This window comes from Cottoperca gobio, chromosome 17 (assembly GCF_900634415.1).
Source record: "Cottoperca gobio chromosome 17, fCotGob3.1, whole genome shotgun sequence".
NCBI lineage: Eukaryota > Metazoa > Chordata > Actinopteri > Perciformes > Bovichtidae > Cottoperca > Cottoperca gobio.
The window spans coordinates 15,169,960-15,187,755 of record NC_041371.1 but is presented as its reverse complement, the minus strand read 5'-3'; the positions used below and the strand labels follow the sequence as shown (position 1 = coordinate 15,187,755).

The following is a 17,796-nucleotide window of genomic DNA, read 5'->3' as shown; positions in this document are numbered from 1 at the left end:
GTGAGGGAGGAGAGGAAACGTGCGGGGGAGAAGACAAACGGAATGCAACCGTAGACGAGGCTCCCTCCATCTCTATCCCCACCAGGGTTTGTAATTTTCTCAGCAGCACTGTGTCTAAATTATTCCGTTTATTCTGGAATAGCAACAGTTTGTGGATTATTCGTCGGGACGGGTGAATACCGTAAATAAGCAACAACATGAGTGTCGAGGCGTACGGGCCGAGCTCTCAGACTCTAACGTTCCTCGACACCGAGGAAGGCGAGCTGCTGGGAGCGGACACCCAGGGCTCGGAGTACGACTTCACCGATTTCACCCTGCCGAGCCAGACCCAGACCCAAGGCCAAACCCAGAGTCAGCTAGACAACCAGGTGCGTGTGGTTAATTGTGGCATCTCAGTGTCAAAAGATGTCTCCCCCTGTGTTGACAAAATGTGAATTAGCTAACGTGAGCTAACAACATCCCTGACTACCTCCGGTTAGCATGGTGACGCCTTCCATCTGTTTCCATGCTTTCATCCCGCTAGCTAGACTGACAGTTAGCATTCTGACACAGCTAGCACGTCACTGCAGGACTTTATTGCCATATAAATCAAGAGTGACAGCATCAAATGCCCATATTTATACTTATTAGCTCTTATAAGCATTAAAGGCTTACAGTGTACACTGACAACAACAATCACAGAGATCGGTAGATACAGTTAGTTTGATACAGTCTGTCAACAAACCGTCTGTTGATGTTCATGACAGCAAGCAACACTGAAATATTTGACCATATAAGGCTTTATGTATCTCATTAGCTCTCCAGTTTTAACATCTATTTTCTATCTGTGACACTTCATTGTTAGTTTTATTATTTTCAATATCATATGCATTATTATTTGTTGATATATTTTTCAATATCATTGCCAATGTTACTTTCAATGTCATGTTCAATATTACTTTTCTGTTTAAGTTTTCCTCATTTACTTGCTTACTGTTATTCTACTAGGCACTGGTGTTAGAATTACTTATTTTTCTTTGCTTTGAGCAATCTCTGGCACAAGAATTTCCTTCAGGATTATTAAAGTTTCATGTTATGTTATGTTATCTTAGTGTAACCCGCATAATGTTGACATTAAGTTTCAGTTCATAGTTTGATTCTATACATCTCTCTCCTCAGGTTAATGGCCCTGATGGCATGCTACAGAATGGAGACGACCCTGTGGCAAAAGCCAGTCACTTGCTGGCAGAGTTGAACTTTGAGGAGGATGAGGAGGACACGTACTACACCAAGGATCTTCCTTTACATGCCTGCAGGTAAAGATTGATGTGGCTGGTGCCACAGCTGTCGTCAGATTGGAAAAGAATCACTTGTTGTGGTTGTATTTAATTTTGTTTTTGTTTTTTTGCATGTAGTTTGTGTTTTCAGTTGTTGATGGTTGTTGTTATTTGATACAACTATACAGTATAACCCCTGTTTACAGTCTCAGTGGGTTGTGGGCATTTTTTTGTTGACCATAATGTCTAAAAATACATCTTAATTTGCAGTATAGCTGGTGCAAAAGTAAACATTTGGTAAAAGGTTTTTCTAAATTTCAAACAAATTTTAAACACTACTTTTCAAACTCAAGTCTGAAGGCTGATGCACAACTTCAATTTGTTGTATACTGGTGCGTTGGAGGAAAAGTAAAAATTGCTGACTGGACATATCTTTTCACTTCTCCACAGACACCAACTCACCCACTTTACAGATGGCACACAAGCCAAATTATCAAAACATCTTGAATCATGTCTAATGTCAACTATTGGTTAATCACTATTATTGTTACATCATGCTAAGCTGTACGGCTCTTCTCATGCTCACAGATTGTATGCTCTCTATCTAACAAGTTGGATGTCAGCCGTTAGTTTGGCCAGTGTCAAATCACTCCTGCTGAGTATGTCTGACATCCCAGACATTCTCAGTTGCCTAGCTTCGTCTCTCTAGTAGTGATACTCTATACTAAGAGTGATGTATCACCATATCTTTCAGCAGCAGATCAGTAGCTATTTTAAATCATTTTAATACTTTTTACTAAAGTTTGGCAATGAAAACAGAGTTTTTTGGACAGAGAATGAGGCCCTTGATTTTCTTGCCATCATTATCTTTTCATAAACTTTGATACGCATCAGTAACATAGAGTTTGATTTTGTTTTTTTAGGTATGCAGCTCGATCCAATACTGTTTGACAGGCTATGATGTATGTATTTTGTGTATGAAGTGGCATATTAATTAAATTCTGCATACAACCTGGATACATAGTTTCCTCAAGGAAGTTTTTCCAAAGCTCACAACACTCACAGTTTTCTGAATAGTCCACATTAACATTATAGCCTGACTGATAAAAGATTTTTTTTAGGCTGAAAATATTGCACAAGTCTATCCCATCAACTACTGTAAGCCTCTATATTTTGTTTGTTTGTTTGTTATACAATAAATATAGCATGGATTGTTGCATCACTTTTGATTTTAGTTGCATCAGTAAAGCATGGGTTTGCGACACTAGAGATCCTGCAGTATAATCCAAAATGAGCCAGTTATGTGCTTATTTTTCTTGTTCTCTGACGTACTGACATATTTTAAACTGGTCTATGCACTTAATAGTAATGTCTAGTGTTTCTTTTTTTAAATGTTGACTCTCTTCTGTTTTAGTTACTGTGGTATTCATGATCCAGCCTGTGTGGTCTACTGCAACACCAGCAAGAAGTGGTTTTGTAATGGCCGGGGAAACACATCCGGCAGGTAAGATGCATACAGTGACTTATCAGGTTTTTCTTGACCCTGCCTGTTGGTGTACTTAGCTAGGATCATTTTACATGTTCAATATCCTCATACAAGGATTACAGCACACAGCGACTGTAATAATGAATGTTTGGTTATGGAGTTAAAAACATAATTATAAAGAATTATGTTTACTGACTTTTAAGGGCAACGTTTTCGTGCCCAGACAAATAATTTTCGTGAATTAGAGACACGTCTTTAATATCCTGGTCTCCTTTTATACGTGGTTACATTTATTTAATAACTGAACTTTGAGGCGTTATTGTCAATCATCATTCAGTCATGTACTATTGATGCTGCTTTTGCCCCTTCATGCTCTGGATGTTCTGACACTGTGGACTGCACTTTGATAGCTCTAGGCAAAAAATACATAGTAACACATTTGGTAATGCTGTAAACCCACACTACTACTTAAAGTTTTGCTGAACTTGTATTTCCATTTGCTGCATGATAGTTGCTATTTAAATCTGTTTTAGTAAACACTTATTTGGCAAAATACCAAATTCCTATCAGAAATTGCATTACGCTGTATCAGTATAGCAGATGACTGCATCTTATGTTAATTATATAATAATGATAATTTCTCTTCAGTGCAACTTCAAGATATTTCTCCTGTATTATTGTGTAGTCATGTTTTATTTGAGTCTGAATAAAAATAAACATTGACATATTAATAGTTTACAATCTACCCTCATTCTATTGAGGACTGTAGTTGTTTGCATTTCCTCCCTCTGGTACATTCATTGTCATTCTCTTCACTTTTAGCCACATTGTAAACCACCTGGTGAGAGCAAAGTCCAAGGAGGTTACCCTGCATAAAGATGGCCCTCTGGGGGAAACGGTCCTGGAGTGTTACAACTGTGGCTGTCGCAATGTCTTCCTTCTGGGCTTCATCCCGGCCAAAGCCGACTCAGTAGTGGTGTTACTGTGCAGGTAAGGGCGCTTTATACAGGGTTCGTACAAAGTCTTGAAAGTTTTGAAAATGCTCAATTTGAACTATTATGTTTGCAAGGTTAGGAATATGCTTACATTTGAATATACTCTTTGAAAAATACTTGATTTGTAGTTCTACAAAATCACTCCAAACCAAAAACATTTTAATATTTAAAAGGAAAACAGTCCCATTGTCATATTTGTTGCGTCTCACACTAGACGTTGAGCGGGCCTTTAATAATCATGATCAAAACATTTAATCAAAGTTAATATGAACAGCTGCTAAAAAGAAAGTGATGTTTTAATGTCAGCTGACCATGCACACTGACCATCCTAGGGGGAGAATACAACATTTGATTGTTTGACATTTGGGCTTTGTTTGTAACAAAGGCAGCCATGTGCCAGCCAGAGCAGCCTGAAGGACATCAACTGGGACAGCTCGCAGTGGCAGCCTCTCATTCAGGACCGCTGCTTTCTGTCCTGGCTGGTGAAAATCCCTTCAGAGCAGGAGCAGCTCAGGGCTCGTCAGATCACCGCCCAACAGATCAACAAGCTGGAGGAACTCTGGAAGGTATTTCAAGGCAACCGGCATTGTACTATGCAAATATTCTGAAGGCACATAACTTACAGTTAACCAGATATAGTCATACAGTTGGGTGTGATGCAAATAACTTTACTCCGTGTTTACTGAGCGATTATTTTTCCGGTTCCTCTGCCCGTTTCCTGCCTGTGTTTCTATTCTTTGTTTCCTTTTGTATATAAAGTCACATTTACCTAACAGGTCTTTTTGTGTAATATTGTGTACTTTTCTATACTGCAGACATTTTAACTTGTCCTAGTAGTAAAAGCACAGGTATTACTACTAACATTAACAATGGCTCTGTTTATAATAAAGTGTCCCAGTAATCCGTGACAGTAAGGCAGCATGCACAACAGCAGGACCCTGAAACTGAAGCAGCTAAATGGAATTTATTACATTTATTATTTACACTTGTGCTTTTGCTTATATGACTGATTGTGAAAAGGGCCTATTGTCTGAATATGACATTTAAGCATTATGAAAGAAAGCACTCAACTCAACTTCTGTCCATATTTTAAACTTCCTCTCATCGTGTGTGATTGTGTGTGTGTTTCCTTCTTGCAGGAAAATCCCACTGCGACCTTGGAGGACTTGGAGAAGCCTGGTGTGGATGAGGAGCCCCAACATGTGCTGCTCCGCTATGAGGATGCCTACCAGTACCAGAACATCTTTGGTCCTCTTGTGAAGCTGGAGGCTGACTACGATAAGAAACTCAAAGAGTCTCAGGTAGAGAAAAAGAGAGAAAATGTATTTATTAAAAAACATTTGTCCTATGTATGTTGTAATACACATGTAATGTAACAATGAGTCATTTTACATTTGAACAAATAATGAATTACACAACAAACTGATTCAGTTGAATTTAGTTTATTTACTAATGCTGTAGTTAAATTAAATGATTATATCTGTGTTTCAGTAGTACTCGCAGTCGTAATTTTGACTTAAAGTTGTTTCAGATATTAAAAATATACTTGAATGTTTCTTCCTAACAGACTCAAGACAACATTACTGTCAGATGGGACTTGGGCCTGAATAAAAAGAGGATTGCTTATTTCACTATTCCCAAGACAGATTCAGGTATTTATTTGTAGTTTTGCTTAAAGTTTTTCATCATCATCATCATCATCATCATCATCATCATCATCATCATCATCATCATGCTTTGTCTATGAGTAATATGTTATTCTGGCATTCTAATGTAAATATTTGTCTGTGTGGCCTGAATGGTGTGTCATTTTATTTTTTTCTTTACTCCATGCAGTGATGTATACTGAACTTACTTTTTTGTCCATCTCATCTGCTCTCCTGTAGACATGCGACTGATGCAGGGAGATGAAATTTGCCTGAGGTACAAAGGAGACCTGGCCTCTCCGTGGAAAGGCATTGGACATGTCATCAAAGTCCCTGATAGTATCCTTTCTGTTACAATAAGGATGCTGTTACAAAATACGTACTATAATCAACCATATTTTACTTCTATAATCTGAAATTCAAACCATTATCTATTTGTTTTATAGGCCTGTTAATTAAGTTGAGCTTCACTTACACTGTGCTCATTATTTAAATGAGTCTTTAGTAACATCTAGTGGCAGCTGTAGGAGACTACAACAACGTCTGCAAACTCGTCTCTACACAGCGTCTCTGCACTCCTCTGTGTTTTTTGAAAGACAATTCTATATTAAGATTTTGCTTACACAGTGTACCACCTGTTAAAGTACTAAATAAGACATGAGGCTGCATATCATAACTATTGTTGGTACATATACTCAACATTTCTAAACTTTACTCTGAAAAGTATTACGGGATGAAAAACTCAGTAGAAATTCAGTATAAGACAGAAATAAGTACAGATAAAGTAAAAATAGAAAATAAGATAAGACATATATACAACTAGCATAAGAGTAGACACTCTTCAAGAACTATAAACAGCAATTAAAGACAAATGTACGAGGTAAGTGACAAGTCATGAGGTAAAGTGTCACAGTGTATGATGTAATAGCATCAAGCCTAGTTTATCTGTACAGTGTACACCAGAATAATATATACTGAGATTAAGTAATGATACTTATTGTTGTCTGTATTTGTATAGCAAAATGTGTGTTTTCTTTTACTAACTAATGTGAAGTGGTGCTACACAGTTCCAGCTAGCAGGACAAACAAAAGGTTTCTATGCCTCATGTGCTTAATTCCTGTAATAACCAACACATGGCTAATACATTACCTTATGCAGCCAATGTTAGTTAGATGGGCACTACATAAACTATAACATCAACTCTGAAATTCTGCCGAGTCCAACGCTCTCTTCACCTTGCAAATGCTACACTGATGTTCAGCTGCGTTTTGATTAAGCAAAACAAAATGCGCAGAGGCTTTACCTGTTTTTAGAGAGTTTGAAATGTCAGCAGCCATTGAGGTAACATATGAGTAACTGGCACTGGTGAGCAACACTTTGTGCAGTAGTATTATGGCCGAAGGTTTGACCTCTTCCTTGACTTACTGTACCAGACTACGGTGATGAGATTGCCATAGAGCTAAGGAGCAGCGCCGGGGCTCCGGTGGAGATCCCTCACAACTTTCAGGTCGACTTTGTGTGGAAGTCCACTTCCTTTGACAGGTAGTCACAAGAAAAACCACACACTCTTGTCTCTTGCTGTGATATATGTGAGTAAGGCTTGAAACCCAACAGTTCAGCTCATCTTTAGTTGAGTCAGGTGACAACAGTTTATGAGCTCTGAAGCTTTTCAATGTGCAATGAAGGACTTTGCTCTGTATCTAATTTAATGGTTATGAAACCATTCCTTAAAAAGGTCAATTAATACGCTAATGTTGTCAGTGAGTAATTTGGAGCAGTTCATTTTTTAAAAAGGTTTTTTAACTGAATGATTGGTCTTTTTTTGATCCAATGTACAACTTTATCTCTATATTCCTGTTTTCATCATCCAGGATGCAGAGTGCCCTAAAGATATTTGCTGTGGACGAGACTTCAGTGTCTGGTTACATCTACCACAAGCTGCTGGGACACGAGGTCGAGGACGTGGTTATCAAGTGCCAGCTGCCCAAACGCTTCACCGCTCAAGGCCTGCCTGACCTTAACCACTCACAGGTGAGATGAAGAGATGGGATAATGTCATGTCAGTGAGCGACTTTTTCAATGTATAATCAGAAAAGTTAAATCTACTGTATGTCCTACCCTACATTACAGATCACATAAACAACACAGCAGCGATCATACACAGTTCACTCATATCCCAAACCTCTAGTGGTATCTCAAGTCCAAGGAATATAACTCTTTCATATAGTGACTGTAAGAAGCAGTGTTGGTCTTGTGTGTTATGTCGCAGGTGTACGCTGTGAAGACGGTGCTGCAGCGTCCTCTCAGTCTGATCCAGGGGCCTCCTGGAACGGGGAAGACAGTAACCTCTGCGACCATCGTCTACCACCTGGCCAGACAGGGCAACGGGTAAGACACATACAACAGTATTTTATTACTTTGCGTGTATTTTGTATGTATGGGCTGATACTATGATAACAATATAGCATTACTGTTTAGTTCGACTGGGACTATTTACATCGGATGCACCAAATGTAATTTCTTTACATTCAAAGCTTCTATTGAGGTTATCGAATGTAGCTGTCGTCATATTTTATGACGTCATCACCCTGAACAAAATAGATTTTCTGTTATATAAAAACATAAATGTAATTATGGAGCTGTTAGATTGCTGCTAGACCGCCCCTTTAATACAGCTGCGAGCCTCCCTTTGTGTGCGACAAGCGGGAGAGCTGTTTTTTTGACTGCTGTGAAAATGTTAAAGATTGAATCAGAATACTTCATTAGATAAATACTTATTGTGGATTTTGGAAATGATTACGTCCATCTTTTTTTCAATATATTTTGGCTTTCAAACTTTACAACGCTCTGGAGTTAATAGAAATGTTTGGATCATTTCCAAACACAATGAATAACCAAAATGCAAAATGAAAAACCGGCGAGCATTCAAATTTTGATTAAGAGTTCCAATGTCAACATTATGAATGAAGCTTTGAACTATTTGGTACAGCCCTACTATTTACGTTTATGTTCTTAAAGAAAGGCATGGCTTAGTGTTTTGGTCTAAGACAGTATTGTGACTTTTGTTCCTCCAGGCCAGTGCTGGTGTGTGCTCCCAGTAACATCGCCGTCGACCAGCTGACAGAAAAGATCCACCAGACAGGCCTCAAGGTGGTGAGGCTGTGTGCCAAGAGTAGGGAGGCCATCGACTCGCCTGTGTCCTTCCTGGCTCTGCACAACCAGACCCGTAACATGGACAGGTAACGTGTGTGTGTGTGTATGCAGCATCATTTCTAATAAGTCTTGTTAGTAACATTGGCTTAGCCTAATATTGTGTAGCGACAAATGGAAATCTTGAAAGTACAAAGTACTTAGAGCAAAAGTACAGCATGTTACAGATGTAAATCTCAGCTCACAAGCACATAATTGAACTCACACTGTATTGAAATGATTCATACCTGCAGTATGCCAGAACTTCAGAAGCTCCAACAGCTGAAGGACGAGACTGGAGAACTTTCCTCCTCAGACGAGAAGCGCTACAGAGCTCTGAGACGCACCGCTGAGAGGGAGCTGCTTATGGTATGAACACTGGTTTTATAAAAGCGCTACTAAATATTGCCCTGTTTGTACACAGTACACAAACTTAGATTTTAGGTTAGGCTGTACCAAATAGTTTGAAGCTTCATTTATAACGTTTACATTCAAATTCTAAATCAACATTTGAATGCTGCGCAGCTTCTTCTTTAGATTCTAGTGGTGGCTGCGTAGCATTGTTTCAACTTGTGTCATCGAAACATTTCCAATAAATATTCTGCTTCAATCTATATTTGTTGGCGTTTAGCGGGATAGCAGCAGTCTAACTTTTTTGTGATGATGACGTTGTAAAATATGGCAACAAACATTCAAAGCTTCATTTGAAAACCTCACTAGAAACTTTGAATGTAAAAAAAAACCCCAAAATGACATTCGATACAGCCCTATTAGATTTGATGGTTATTGTCAAGTGTCTAATGGTTTTTATGCTAATCCGTTCAGGCCTATTGAAAACAGTATGTGTCATGCTTTCTAAAAGTCAAAAACCAAAGAGGTAGCAAAGCTTTGCAACAAGTAATCTTTCACTTTTCATAAACGTGTTTAATTTATTCCTTCGCTCTTTCCCAGAATGCCGATGTGATATGCTGTACCTGTGTTGGGGCGGGGGATCCTCGACTGGCCAAAATGCAGTTCCGCTCCATCCTGATTGACGAGAGCACCCAGGCCACCGAACCAGAGTGCATGGTACCTGTCGTCCTGGGAGCCAAACAGGTAGGAGCTTCCTGGCATCAGCTATCTGCTAAAACTGCTGTCCTTCCCCAGTTGTGGGTTCTATCATGTCCAAAGTTATTTATACTGTCTTGATGACTTTGTTTCGTAGCTGATTCTGGTGGGTGATCACTGCCAGCTGGGCCCTGTGGTGATGTGTAAGAAGGCAGCTAAAGCAGGTCTGTCCCAGTCTCTGTTTGAGCGTCTGGTAGTTTTGGGGATCCGGCCAATCCGTCTGCAGGTCCAGTACCGCATGCACCCGGCCCTCAGCGCCTTTCCCTCCAACATCTTCTATGAGGGCTCTCTGCAGAACGGAGTCACTGCCGGTAAGATGAAGCGTTTTTTCCAATCTTCAGGTATGCTAATAAAGGTGAGAAAAAAAAAAAAAGTTTTTACTTCCCTTTTATTGCCAGTTAAACGCCCTCTAAATTCTTTCTCAGGCTTCAGCGTGCAGCTAAATGCTCCTAAGTAACATGACGCTGCTCCCTTACATTTCCTTCAATGCTTTCCCCCCACCGCAGACCGTTTAAAAAATACCTCTATTGTCCAGTAATCCTGTGAGACCTTGGAAATAGTCATTAATCTATTTAGAGAATTTGTGGTGAACATATGAGACATTTTTACCTCAGATGTTTTTCCAGGCTGCTTGAATGCAGCTCAGCTTTTGCTTTTTCCTGGTTGCAGGCTTACTGGTGCTAATAAAAAAACATACTTTTAGTTGTTTATTGCACAATAAAATTGAATGTACTGTATTTACATATGTAATTTACCACAGCTGTAAGGTGCTGGATGTGCTGGACAAGCTTGAAAATGCACCTTGAAATGCTTGAAAAGTGTTTGTATTTGACTTATTTGACTTTAGTCCGTGTACTTCTCTGTACATCAGCTGCACTAGTCTTGATTCTTATCTGTTTGTTTGTCTCTTCTACAGCGGACCGTGTGAAGAAAGGCTTTGACTTCCAGTGGCCGCAGCCCGACAAGCCTATGTTCTTTTATGTCACCCAAGGCCAAGAGGAAATAGCCAGCTCTGGAACATCTTATCTCAACAGGTTTCAACTTCATTGATCGTTATTTTTACCTGATATTTATCTTTTGCACTTCTATATTAAGCAGTATATGTGAAAATAGCGAACGCTTTCTTAACATTTGACAGTTCTGTTCGAACTTAAAACATTTTCCTGAGTCACTTCAACCCTTGGCTCATACACATGCAGCCAATGGTGGCTCGAGGCTTAGGTGTTCAAAAACCGTTGTCATAAAAGAGATCACATCACTTTCTATACAGTGTTTCAGTCTAGCATAGCTAGGTCCTGTGACATTTAAAATTATATAAATTGTTCTTGTCAAATAATCACCCTTCTTATCGCTGCAGGACTGAAGCAGCCAATGTGGAGAAAATAACCACAAGGTTGCTGAAGGCTGGAGCGAAACCCAATCAGATTGGCATCATTACGCCCTACGAGGGACAGAGGTCCTACCTGGTGCAGTACATGCAGTTCAGCGGCTCCCTTCATACCAAGCTCTACCAGGTAAACTTACAAATATTTTTGCAGTTTAAATGTTGTATTGAGCACTTCAAGCTTTTGGGTCCATATGCGAATGAAAATGAAAGCTGAACAAATGATTTGGTCTGAATTCTAACCGAAGTTGGCAAAATACTTGCTGAGCTAATGATAAAAAAGGAGCCACTACCTAGCCACTGCTAGGTAACGTTAATTGTGAGTGAGTTGATGAATGAAAGTTGTCAGTTTTTGGGTTTATGCGCTATCTGCACGCTGGCGTTTATACTCTGCCAAAGAGCCGCTTTGTATCTCCGCTGTACAACCGTGAGGGGTTTTGATGGTCCAACGATTACAGATTACGGCGTGACACTTCTTCTAGCAAATAGGGTCGCGTCAATTTCATCACTCGCTTTCTCCCAGTCAACCGTTCAATAATTTGAGCTTATCAACTTAATGGTTTTAAAGGAGGACCTTCAGTATTTGGATCAAGTAACATAAAAACTAAAGTGTTACAGCTGCTGTTTCAGATACATATTGTTCTGCATTCTGCTGCTATGTAAATAGATTTATCGGATCATACTCGGTATAAGCAGATACAGAATATTAAAGGATTAGGATGTGTCCCAAAATAACTTTATTTTAACATCCCTAGTGTTGAGTTTAGGGTCTTGATTATATTGTCTTTGATTGTAATGTTATGTTAAATCCTTATTATTCTTGTTTTTTGTCCTGAATGTTTGTCTTTGTTGATGTTGCAAATGTAGCTGCTGTGATGCAAGAAAAGTTTCAGACTTGATCTGAAAATAAAGTATCATCCTCGTCACCACCACCACCAACACCATCATCATCATCATCATCATCATCTTTAGACTAAGAGGAGGTTGAAATGGCTCCAAAAACCTATAGTTTGTAGCCATTTTTACACAACAATTAAACAATCTAATATTTGTGAAGAAAGCACAACCAAATTATTTCTCTAATTAGTAAATGTATTATCATAAATGATCAGGAAGTATTTTTTCCACTGATTTCTCTTTATTCTCCCTGTAGGAGGTGGAGATAGCCAGTGTAGATGCCTTTCAAGGCAGAGAGAAGGACTTCATCATCCTGTCCTGTGTGAGGGCCAATGAGCACCAGGGCATCGGCTTCCTCAACGATCCCAGACGTCTCAATGTGGCACTCACTAGGGCGAGGTAAAAATACAACACCAGCTCCAGAGGGCCCTCTGTGTCTAATTCCATAAATGTTTTTGTAATCTAGACATTTTGCATTTATTGCATATTGAATGTTCTTTTATACTTTTAATTTCTGGTTCTGCTAAGTATTTTTGATGTGTTGATGCCATCCCTGTTATTCCTACGCATTCTTAACTTTAACTTTTAATCATTAAGTCATCTTTTGCTTATGTCACGTAGGTATGGTGTGATTATAGTGGGAAACCCCAAGGCCCTGTCCAAGCAGCCTCTGTGGAACCACCTGTTGAACTACTACAAGGAGCAGAAGGTCCTGGTTGAAGGGCCCCTTAACAACCTGAGGGAGAGCCTCATGCAATTCAGCAAGCCCCGCAAGCTCGTCAACACCATCAACCCTGTGAGTTGTGTGAGTTGTGTGAGTTGTGTGAGGTGTGTGTGTGTGTGTGTGTGTGTGTACTCATGCACGAAGGACAGATAGTTTAAATAATAATAAATCTGTACATGCAAGAAGTAACGAGACATGTGCTGAAAACACTCAAAGTAGCATTGCTTTTTCTTTTGTTTTGCAGGGGGGTCGATTCATGAGCACAGCCATGTATGATGCCAGGGAGGCCCTCATTCCTGGATCTGTGTATGACCGCAGCAACGGTGAGAAGCTATTAGCAAAACACTTCTATTTTTTTTTTCTTCTGAAAATGTCTTACTAATTGCACTTATTACAAAGGGCATGTACCGTATTTACTTTGGTAGTTCATTGCAAACAGGTTGAATGTGCTTAATAAATACAAAAACATTAGCCATGTGCACTGTTCTGTGTAACACAACACCGCCATATCATTTAAAAGGAAGTGAAATTAACCTGTATTTCTTTCCACTACAGGACGTTCGTCCGATATGTATTTCCAGACTCATGACCAGATTGGTATGATCGGCACCGGCCCCAGTCCCATGACTTCCCTGAACATCCCCATCCCCTTTAACCTCGTGATGCCCCCCATACCTCCACCCGGGTACATGGGACAGGTCAATGGACCATCAGCAGGTGAGTAAGACATGAAACTGTAGGGTCACACTAAGTTGTTTGTATGTGTTGTTCAGTTAACGCTGCTATGAAACACTTCTAACGCACATATTTTCTCCTCCAGGTCGTGGTGGAGGGATGAAAGGCAAGGGAGGCAGTGGAGGAGGCGGCGGGACTCGAGGTGGCCGTCAAAGACACCGCGGCAACATGGGGAACCACAGCGGAGGGAATGGAGGAGCCGACCGGCATGGAGGCCACATGAGTGGCAGCCAGGCCAGCCAGGACCTGGGCTCCCAGTCGTTCTCCCAGGGGCCGCTGACGCAGGGCTACATCAACATGAGCCAGCCGTCTCAGATGAGCCAGCCCGGGCTCTCCCAGCCTGAACTTTCACAGGTTCGTTCTCTGAACTGCCATACATTGGGAATAAATCTTAATTATAACGTCAGTATTTAAGAGATTTTATGAAGTGTTAAGTAGGTGCACTTCATGAAGCAAGCTTTCTGTAGTCCGTTTATTGCCAGGTCTGTTAGCACATATATTCCAAGTGTTTGTCCAGGTTTCCCCTTCAAGTAACGACTTCTTCATCTTGTCCAAAACCACTTATTCCTTTTCTCCCTGGAAAGAAATTAAGGAGTGGCCTCTTTCACTTTTTGTTTGTCCCATTATAGGACAGTTACCTAGGAGACGAGTTCAAGTCCCAGATTGATGTGGCGTTGTCCCAGGACTCCACCTACCAGGGGGAACGGGCCTACCAACACGGTGTGACTGGACTGTCCCAGTACTAGACTGTAAGTAATTCCACTGTGGACTAAAACTATGATGATTAAATTAATTTAAAGGAATAGTTTGACATTTTGGGAAAATAGCTTGTTCACCACCTTGCCAAGACTTAAAGTGGCAATAGACAAGTGCGTCACTGCTTACCAGAGAGCATTTCGCTAAGAGACTCAACACAATGGCTTACAAAGAGGGAGAGTGATAGAAAAACATTCTTTCTACTAAGCTTGATCAGTAAGTAACAAAACCTGCCTACTTATTAAAGATACCGGGTGATTTACTCTGCCTTCATCACAGCACTGAGATCAGGGTTTCTTGTTCAAATTAGGACTCTTCCCGTTGTTTCTTGCCGTGGACAGGCTGCTAACGGTAAATTACCAAGTAGATTAAGTTATGTTGCTCTGTTGCACAGTTTGTTTTGGAAACAAATGCAGTGTGTCCTGTGTTGTTGCTAGAAACAGGATCTTTGCGTCAGCAGCACTGACGATAATACCACTTGGAAAAGCTAGGGGACGAGGGGAGTTGTATGTTGACACTATAATCTGTACAAAAGTGTAAAAGCAATTAGTTTATTAGGGGTTATGTGCCAGACTATACCTTGGCCAAGACCAATGATTGCCTGGAGTTTCCTTTGGTTGTTGGCAGCTTCACGGTGAAGCCAAGACTTAAGAAAGACACCTCACCTGACCAAGAAACAGTCCAAATTAAACAAATGTGATATACTGGGTTAATTGTTGATCTTTAAAAGTGCTGGTAGGCAGAATGTGTTACCTATATAGCTGTTTCTCCCATATTTCAGTCTAACTGGCTGCTGCCTCCAGCTTAATATTTACTATATGGACATGAGAGTGGTATCGATCTTCTCATTTAACTCTCTGCAAGAAAGACGAGACATTTTCCAAAACATGGAACTATTCCTTTAAATAAAAAGTTCATCTTTTCATATGTTGAAAAGACTCGTGAATATTTCCTCAAACAAGTATTAACATGTTTAAATATGTTGCATTTATCTGACAGGTTGTTGGAAAGGAGCTAGGCCTGTGTGAAGCTTAGTTCAACGGTATTTTAATCTGGGTAATAACAAAAAAGAACAAACATGGATACCCGTTTTCCACTGCTACAACAGAAGCACCACTGTGTGAAAGTAACAGGAGAGAGACCGTGAGAAACCAACCAATCACAAGTGTGAGAGCAAAAATGGGAGTAGAGCTGGACAGGAAGCGAGCAAGAGACGAGCGAGTGGCAGGCTGGTGGAGGAGAGAAGGCACTGCTGCTCACACGGACAAGGACATGGCGGAGGTGAAAGCTGTCGTTGTCCGAGCAGCGCAGTCGGAGAGGCGAGACCTTCGACGGGTCAAAGAAGGTGGAAGGAGGAACGATCCTGGAGGAAGGAAATGGGGTTGACTGTGTCATCTTGTCCCTCGCATGTCCCTGAATCCTCTGGGATCTCCAGGCGGTATGGTTGGGAATCTTGCTCTAAAAGCTGAGAAAGATGGAGAGAAAGTGTCTCACACAAATGTCCTCCAAGCTAACTCAACAGGACGTCTTCTGTGACTTGGAGAGAGGGAAAACAAAAAGGGGACACAACTCTTGAAGCAGTTGATATGGCAACTTTTTTAAACTCAAAGTTTGAATTGAGGCTCTGCATTTGATCACATCTAAGCATCCAGGAGAGAAGGCTATTCAAGTGAACTCAAAAGTGCTTGTGTTATTGTGCCTCAAAGAGTTCAAATGAGATTTGAGGATTACTTAACCGCGGATCATTCGCTTTCTTTCTCAGCTTTGAGTTGGAAAGTTTTCTAAAGTAACGGCTGTATTCAGTGATGTAAGCTAGTGTAGTTTGCCAACTTTCAAGCAGGTCTGTCTCAAGGTAGTCTGCAAAGAACAAGTGGTGGTGATGAGCTCTTACAAATATAAACGTAAAAGAAAAACATCTTTGTCTCGGGATCTGAGGAGGAAGGCTCCTAACATCTGAATATAGGCAGACAATTTTGTCTTTGTTCATCTAAATGTATATTTTTAGTAAAAGAGTGAGCGTGAACACCATAACCAGCTTAAAACTGAATGAAGCTGTCATCTTTTTGCTGACCCTGAAGCCACTAAAGCTCGCAGACAGGGATGATCTTCAGCATATATAGCTAGATGTATCAAATGAGCCAAATCATGAGGGCAGTAATTCCCAAAGAACCTTCTCCAAAAGTAAGAAAAACATGCATACAATGAGATTATTTATGAACAATTTAAGCACCTTATTATCGTAGTAAAGTGAAATAAGAAATCACTTTTATTATAGAAATCATGAACTTGAGTTTTCATGCCCATGGAGCCCCTGACTTGAGTACTCAAGTCATATAAGGGCCGAGCTGAGAACAAATGTGTTGAAGAGAAACGTGATAATAGACTCACCGTGTTAGACTGGTGAAAGATTTAGCAATTTGGAAATTCCAATGATTATAACTAGAGAGGTTATATGTTGTAACACTGTGAAATTTGGCATAAAGACCTCTTTAAATTGTGAAGACACGATGACCCAAGTGTAACGTTGTGGTTTTCCCCTAGTTTTATTTATTTAGTGGTCCTTTGTCGCCCTAAAATGTTGGTCTTGTAGAAAAGTTAAACTGTCACACAGTTTGTTCTATAACATTTGTAAACATGAGTGAACTTTGTGTCTTAGTTTCAGCACTCTGCATGTGTTGTTACTTCTCATTTCACGTGCTTTAGATAGACCTTGTTTCCATGAAGCTTGTTTTCTTCAGTATCTAATATACTTAAGAGGTCTACTAACAGTTGTTTTCATGACATTAGTCATAAATGCTTATTGGAGCCATCAGTTGCACAGAACACTTGCTCACTCACTCACTAAGGAGCTATTTTACATGTTCATATTCCCACCATAATGGATTACAAACTAACCCAGGTCAGGCCCAACTTCAGCGGCGCAGGTTGTATATTTTACTGTAGTGGACAACTGATTGTTTATTCCCCTTTTCTGTATAAATCATCTGTAGGTTAGTATCTGTTTACTCTCTTAATTTATGTTACTTTCTATCTGGATCAAATCACCAATACTAGCTAGTTGCACACTATAAAGATAATGTCATGCTTTTCTTTTAAAGGAGAAGTATTTACCAATAAATAAAATCACTCCATCCCTTACCAACATTACACTCAGTAGTTTTGTGCATGTCTTGAAAATCTTTGTTTGGCATATTGCAGAACTGAACTGAAAATGAAGTTTCATGTTTGCACGATTTTGTATTTCTGCCCACTAATTGATGTTTTATTATGGTCACTAACATTTCCTGTTGATGATCTTGGAAAATTAAAGTTTGCTTCTTCTTTGCTCCTTTAACTTGACTTCACAGTATTTCTGTTTAATGCGTCCAAACGTCTCATCCTCCTAAACGTGATATCTCGGGAACGCCTTCAGGGAATTTCTTTAAATGTTGTCACAAACGTCCACTTGGACTCCGGGATGAACTCATACGATTTTGGGGTCAAAAGTCAAGGTCACCTTGACCTCACAAAACACGTTATGGCCATAACTGAATATTTCATACAGTAATTATGACAATTTCACACAAATGTCTAATAGGGTAAAAATGATGAGGTATGACAGACATGGATGTAAACTGCAA

At 40.0% G+C, this 17,796-nt stretch overlaps 1 protein-coding gene across 1 annotated transcript; it reads left to right on the top strand.

Moving 5' to 3' along the window:
* LOC115022798 (regulator of nonsense transcripts 1-like) lies at positions 1-17,302 on the top strand. Its single transcript, XM_029453893.1, has 24 exons — positions 1-368; positions 1,159-1,295; positions 2,671-2,760; positions 3,565-3,732; positions 4,123-4,303; positions 4,877-5,038; positions 5,305-5,389; positions 5,624-5,722; positions 6,818-6,926; positions 7,256-7,415; positions 7,654-7,772; positions 8,459-8,623; positions 8,828-8,942; positions 9,525-9,668; positions 9,778-9,991; positions 10,597-10,714; positions 11,038-11,194; positions 12,218-12,360; positions 12,583-12,757; positions 12,930-13,008; positions 13,241-13,402; positions 13,506-13,774; positions 14,050-14,169; positions 15,176-17,302. Exons 1-23 carry the CDS (start codon positions 198-200, stop codon positions 14,164-14,166), a joined length of 3,339 nt encoding a protein of 1,112 aa, XP_029309753.1. The 5' UTR covers positions 1-197; the 3' UTR covers positions 14,167-14,169; positions 15,176-17,302.
* Positions 17,303-17,796: the final 494 nt, after the last annotated feature.

Bases quoted from the DNA above. Each gene is read 5' to 3' on its own strand.
- LOC115022798 (XM_029453893.1), top strand. From the start codon at position 198: ATGAGTGTCGAGGCGTACGGGCCGAGCTCTCAGACTCTAACGTTCCTC. The intron at 7,773-8,458 runs GTAAGACACATA...TTGTTCCTCCAG, and splicing joins CTGGCCAGACAGGGCAACGG to GCCAGTGCTGGTGTGTGCTC. The intron at 9,669-9,777 runs GTAGGAGCTTCC...TTTGTTTCGTAG, and splicing joins TCGTCCTGGGAGCCAAACAG to CTGATTCTGGTGGGTGATCA.